Source organism: Galeopterus variegatus, unplaced genomic scaffold (genome assembly GCF_000696425.1).
Source record: "Galeopterus variegatus unplaced genomic scaffold, G_variegatus-3.0.2 Scaffold3548, whole genome shotgun sequence".
NCBI lineage: Eukaryota > Metazoa > Chordata > Mammalia > Dermoptera > Cynocephalidae > Galeopterus > Galeopterus variegatus.
The window spans coordinates 220,226-226,830 of record NW_007729659.1 but is presented as its reverse complement, the minus strand read 5'-3'; the positions used below and the strand labels follow the sequence as shown (position 1 = coordinate 226,830).

General features: G+C 45.0%; 1 protein-coding gene across 2 annotated transcripts in view; it reads right to left on the bottom strand.

The window, feature by feature from the left end:
- Positions 1-5,046: 5,046 nt before the first annotated feature.
- LOC103601004 (core histone macro-H2A.1) overlaps positions 5,047-6,605 on the bottom strand; it is a 31,095-nt gene continuing 29,536 nt past the window's right edge. The window contains exons 4-5 of one of the 2 annotated variants that reach the window (XM_008585384.1): positions 6,027-6,137; positions 5,047-5,195 (exon numbers count right to left, since the gene is read on the bottom strand). In XM_008585384.1, coding sequence (XP_008583606.1) covers positions 5,193-5,195; positions 6,027-6,137 — 114 coding nt within the window. In that variant the 3' untranslated portion in view covers positions 5,047-5,192. Of the gene's footprint in view, positions 5,196-5,421; positions 5,514-6,026; positions 6,138-6,605 lie in introns of those variants that run through there. The other variant, XM_008585383.1, reaches the window with a different exon arrangement.

Genomic DNA, 6,605 nt, shown 5'->3' with positions numbered 1-6,605 from the left:
GATGACCCGTAAGGGGATCTCAACCCTTGGCTTGGTGTTGTCAGCACCACGCTCAGCCAGTGAGCAAACCGGCCATCCCTATATAGGATCCGAACCCGTGGCCTTGGTGTTATCAGCACCGCACTCTACCGAGTGAGCCACGGGCCGGCCTGCAAATGCTGTTTATAAAAACCAACTAAGCCAATACTCCCTGTTCCCACCAATAAAAAACCTTACACTGTGTGAAAAGGCAAGAGGTTGGCGAGGGAAGAAGACAAAGGAGAAAAAAAGGAAAGAAACACTTCACTTGGTGTGGCGTGGATGAGTATACTTTTAAGACATAAGATTCCTTTTTTGTTTAAAAATTATACATGTTCAGTCCTTAAAATTCACACTATTTTTAATTGTATAGATGTTTCTGGGTCTGTATTCAGAAATGTGTTATTGGAAAAGCAGCTATTTTCATGAGATCCGATTCAACTAGCTGGAAAGATCCCAGTAGCTGGTGGCTGCCTCTGTTCTCGGGAGAACAACCACTCTGTCTAGGGAAAGGGATTCTTTGGTGACACTGGGGGTTTCTTGGCTTTGCTGAAGTGAGGGAGAATTGAAGTTCCTTGGAGAATTCCCACTTCTCTCTGGACTCATGGCCTTCCCTTCTGCCCAGAGGCAGCCCTGCTCTTGGAAGCACAGACTACTATACTTTGGGAGCCACCACTGCTCAACACTGAGACTTGGCAGCCAGCCAAGTGCTGTTTCGCTCTTTCACCCACAGCTGAGGATGAGACTGCAGGCACTTGTACCTAAAGAAAAGGAAGAGGCAGAGTGGAATCCAGGACAGTAATCCTAGGCCAATTAATTCCCCTTACCCCTCTGACAGGGGATGGAGACTAGAGTAGTGATTTTCCAACTATGCTATGTTATGCACTAGGGCTCAGCAGAAGTCCCCAGGAGTGGGGCTGAGCCACAAAATAGTTTTAATGCTTATAAAATATGTACAAATATGTATTTTTAAAAAATTCTCTAGACTAGAAACTGTGTACTTGGGGTGTTTGTGTGGAATTGGGAGGGGAGGAGACAAATTGATTTAGGCACTTTGGAAAGACAAATAGGTAATCAACTAGGCTTGGGGAGGCTGGACCAATGAGCAGAAGCTGAAAGTGAGATGATCACGAATAAAAATAGTGGTGCCCCTGAACAGAAGAAAACCCACAAGCATAGGGTGCAAATGGGCCATGTTTGCACATGTGTGGAAAGAACCTTGCTGTCCAGTTGGTCACATGTGAGCAGGCATGGCAGGGCCAAGGCAGATGCCCAGTCTGAGGAGGTCCCAGGGCCCCTCTCTCCACCCGGGGTGAAATCCAACTGGGCATTTCAGTCAAAAGGCCATGTGGCCATCTGAAGTACATCTGAAGTGACAGAGAAGGTACTTGGGGGTTGGGAAATCAGATTTCTGGGGAACTATGAAAATTTCCCAGATTAGTCTGATTTGCCAGGAAAGAAGAGGATCATTAATAGTACATATAGAATTTGAAAAGGTGATTACTTCTTTAAAACTTACAAGTTTTAAACAACAGCTTGGACAATGTAAAGCAGCCATGAATATTGTTGGCCACTGGAGGAAGTGACCACAGGGTATTGTAAGTTATAGAGCGGGGCGGGGGATAATTGGCTGTGGAGTAGGGAGAAAGGAACTTAGCCAAAGGACCTTCAGGATCCTTTCCATCACTGGGATCTGATGATTTTAATCACAGTTGGCTCTCCTGTAGCCACTCTCTTAAGTCTAAAGTACCCAAGTCTTCTCTACAGAGGTTGTGTCCACTTTAATCCTTGTTCTCTACTCATGATGTGAGCTCATTAGAGTATAAGCTCCTTGAAGGCAGAGAGTGTGTTGCCTCCTAAACCTAAGTGCCACACAATGCCTAAAATAGTGCTAGGTTTTCTGTAGGTACATAGAGTTGGAATTGAACATCTAATATCCTCACATAATTCTGAGATAAAATGAATGTCCCTCCCTTCCCTTAAAGCAGGGTTCATGAAAATGCCTGAGCTCAGGAACTGGGACCTTGGCCTGGCCTGGACCTGAGGTAGCTCAGCGCCAACCTGGCCTCACCTGGACAGGAGGCTGGCACCCACCATTTAGGGTAAGTCAAGAGGCAGTTTGTCGATGAAAGGGAAGAAACCAGTGGCTTCAAGCTACTGGGGGACATGCAGACTGCCTTGACCTGACCTACTTGGCTACAGGACACACAGTTCAATCTCTTCTATTTTCAAAAAAATATAATCAGAAATTCAATTTTAGCAATGAAAGTGATATTAAAGATTATCTGAGTGATAATGTTGAATATATCCTGTAATTGTCAAATTTTGGTGTCTCTCATTCCTTCATAATGGACAAGTAAGGAAGCCTGGCCAGTCTCATTTCCCTGTGCTAGCCACATAAAATGCAGTTCTTTTCCTGTCCTTCAAATCCACTCCAACCAGGGGGGCTGGAAGGGTGATGTCTTCCACAGACTCCTCCCTCACAAGAACCATGTTTTCCCTATGGCCCCCTCAAGGCCACTCCTGCCCTCACACCTGTGCTATGCTGCCCACCTTGCACACATGCCCAGCCTCAGTTTCTCCACAGCCCTTGGCCTAGTGGTGACATCTGGAGGGTTTTGGCTAGAAAGTGCCTCACAAAGTGAGGGCTGAGTGTGGGCACTGCTGGAGGCCTGCTAGCTGAGCCATTCCTCCTGGTTTCATCCATTTTCGGAACTGTCTCCACGGCCAGTCCTTGGCCACAATGGTGGAAAGGGGTGCACGGCTCTTCTCCCTCACTGCTGCTTCAAACCCTCTGTCCTTACAGTCTCTCAGCTCCCAGGAGAAGGGTGTGTGGATCACAGGGAGAAAACCCACAGCAGCCGTGTCTGCCTTTGATGGCCTCCAGTGCTTGGCCATGACCCTGACCATTTGGGAGGCATGAAGACTCATGTACACCCTCCTGAGATTGCCAGCTGCTTCAAACACTTACTCTACCAAGGAGACCTAAATCATTTACTGCCATTGGCACAGACAGATGTATAGGTATTCACACTGGAAGGGATTTTTTTGGAAATAAAACCATCAGGTTTTTACCTCTCCAAAGAGACCGCAAATCTCAGTTGAAACACAAAGCAAAAACATTTAGTTGACTCAGATTCACAACACTGTTTTCTTTTTAAAACAATTAAAAAATGTGTGTGAACACTGGGTAAAATCAGAGTAATGAGGGTGATTACTCCCGAGGCTTCATTATGTGAAATATATCATTAACAACAACAATTAGACCCGGCTCCTAAGCCCTGGGCTGTTTCCTTCTGTGAGTAGCTTAGTAACCAGGCCTTTACAGGGCTGTAGCAAGCAGATATTACCTTCGTCCACCCCAGCTTGCTTACAATATTGAAGCATTGGTTTCACTGTCATAGATGGAAAAATAAGATTCATAGAACACAGAGTACCATACAGTCATTATTTTAAAGTACCCTTTTTGAAACATTTCCTAAAATCCAAGTCAAAACTAATTTCTGTAATAACATTATAATATGCTTTGTGTAAAATCTGTATGTGTTGGTTTTATTACTCTTGCCCCTTCTGAACTATATACCATGATTTTTACCTGACAGTAATACCCAATAAAGGGCCAGAAAATACTGCTTCGAAATAACGCTCTGAAATATCAATGTTCACACCATCTCATGCTGCAGGGATGCAGGGTTCCAAAAAGGGCAGCTGGCACCCCAGTTTCTAACACTTGTGCCCAGGCTGACTTGAGATGCTGCTTTATTCTATGAAGCCACAGTTTACTCTGCTAAAAGGCATATGAAGTCTTGGATTTGGGGGTACCTCTTCCTGGGTATGTGAATCTTGGGTTATTAAGTTGCAAGCACATTTAACAGGAAGGGCAGTTTCACAGCAGCTTTGTATTTTCTTTTCACCACGAAGAGACTGGAATGTATGATCTGGGAAAGAAGGCTGGGGGTCTGCCTGTGTCTGCATTCAGCCCCTCCTCTTACAGCTGACCATTTTATACGGGGTTTCAGCTCAACCAATCTTTTCAGAGTCTCCCTCCAAAAGTCAAGATATCAAACAGGCACATTAGCTTCGTTATCAAGCCCACCGCTTTCATTCTCCTCTGTTTCTTAAATAACACTAGATGATACGTCTGTAAATTATTACTGAGTATCAATAAATCTCTGTGGCTTTTTGGACGCTCCCTCCCAACCCTGAGTGGGGGACAGTCGGTATTAGCTAGATTTGTACTTTATTGTACAATATTTCTAGTCTTGTAGCACCTGATCCTGAGACCTGAGATGTACCCAACATGTCAGAGAAGAGTTGCTGAAAGGCTAATGTGCACACAGCTCTGCAGAGCAGCCAGCAAGGTGTCTATAGCCCTTGCCCACCTCTCCTCCAGGGCTCACATGCAACAGAGCCCAGACAGAGATCTGATCCCATTTCTTTCTGAAGAGCCGAGCAACAAGAAAGGGATATCCATTTGTACATGGACATTTGCATAGCTCATTGCTGCTAGTTTGGGAAAATCTGAGTTCACCCAGCAAAGAGCAGGGTGAAGATTTCTGATTGTAGGCTGGATGTGGGGTGACCAATAGGAGGTAGCAAGAAGAACACAGGGAAGGAAGAGGCCAGAGCTGGGGGCACCCAAGGGCAGGGTGCGGCAGGAGTGAGGGAAAGAGTGACCCCATGGGGCTGAACTGTTCTACCTGTTAAACAGGCCTCCAAGTCTCCTGGCTAATAGTCTGTACTGGGGATCCAGAACACACTGGAGCTAGTACTAAGTAGCAGGGCAGTTTTCACGCTTTAGTTCAAACTGAAGCAATTTGGATGACAGGTCACATTAACTTTCAATATTACTCAAAGAACATGTTAAAGGGTGTGAAAGTAGACCCAGGTGGTTGCCTTCACTGCTGAGTTAGAATTTTTAAATGAATAAAAAATATTTTAAACAGAACCTTTTAAAGCCCCAGACCTTAAGATGACAACTAGTGCTGCTTTTTTTTTCTTTTGAAAAATGCATACAAAATACAGATAATGGTTATAAAATGTAAACAGTAATGGTTATTTTCTGGAATACAGAGTCCACCACAGGAAGTGCATCATGAGAGACAGTGCAATTAGCGATAGGAAGAGGGAACGGGGTGGGGGAGGACTTGCAATGATGTGAGCAGAGAGCCGTGTCACTGTGATGCAAAAGAAAACTGACAGTGAGGATTTAAAAATGATGCAGCTTCACAACCAAATTGTTACCATTCAAACTAAACTCAAATTTACAAGGAAGGTCAATTCATTCCTTTAATTTTTTTGAATGTAGGTTAAAAAAAAATCGAGAAAAACTTAATTCCCTCTCTCCCCACCCCTTTTTTTGGTGTTAATAGAGATATATTAATTAACTGTCATTCTCAGGTCTTAAAAGCTGTTGCATCATTTTTATTTTCAATAAAAGTGAATCGTCTTTTACAAAACCATGGCGTCCTGGCAAAGGTGCATCACTGGGGCGGCTGAAAATATATTGCCCGTGGTTAAAACAAACAAACAATTGGCTTGAAGAGTCGTCTGGTGGTTCAGTGAAGAAACCCAGTGCACCCATTAGTGTATCTGGAAACAATCCCGCCCGGGATCAGATTGGGGGCTCTGCCTTTAGGGCCCACCAGAACAGGTAGGCCACCTGCCAGATCATGCACCTTCCACAAGGGGGGTTCTGACTTCTGCCTAGTTTTCTGGCCAGTGCTATCTGATGACTAAGTTACCCCACAGAAGTAGCTCCTTTTCCAGGCTAACCCCAAGGGTCCTGATCCTCTACTGAACCCCCCTGTTCTCTTTAGCACTATCTCCCATTCCCCACCTGCCAGAGTCCCCCCTCAGCTTTGTGGTCTCCTCAGCACCTCACCTCCCCTGAGGCCACTCTCAAAGCCACTCTGTCCACCCACGAGGCTGGGAGTGGCCCCAGGAATCCCCAGGCCTGCCATCCGTCCCGGGGCCCTTGAGCAGACTGAAGCCACACGTCTGCCTACCTTCTGGCCGAGGAAGAGGCTCTTGGTGGAGAGGACGGTGAAGCCATCGGCGGGCGTGCCCTCAGTCGTGCTGTCGGCACTGGCGGCCTTGCTGACTTCTCCCTGCTTCTTCTTGCACAAAAAGAAGTCAGAATGTGGGACACACAGGCAGAGGCCCCACAAGCCCAGGCTTTTCTAACACTCAAGAGAAAACAGGAAACTAAATCACAACCAATTCTCAGCATATCTCAAAGTGGAGGCTGCAGACTTATTTTGAAGTCCAGGAGTTCTGTGACTAGCATTAAATTATATTTTCATCACTTATAATCTCAAAAAAAAAAAAAAAAGCTACTTTAAAGGCAAAACTTCACTTTACAGTGATCATTTATATAAAACCATTTTCATAAACTGAGATCAAGTCGAAGTCTTCTAATTAAGGATGTTCAAGTGTCTTTCCGTTCAAGATGTCTGTATACTATTCAAGCTTAAGAAGAAGAAAAAAACTGTTCTAGGTCACTAGTTGTCAAAAAGCCAAAAGCAGACCAAGGACCATAACTCTCCATCCTTCCCACCCCTACTTTTCCACTTTCCTTCATTAAA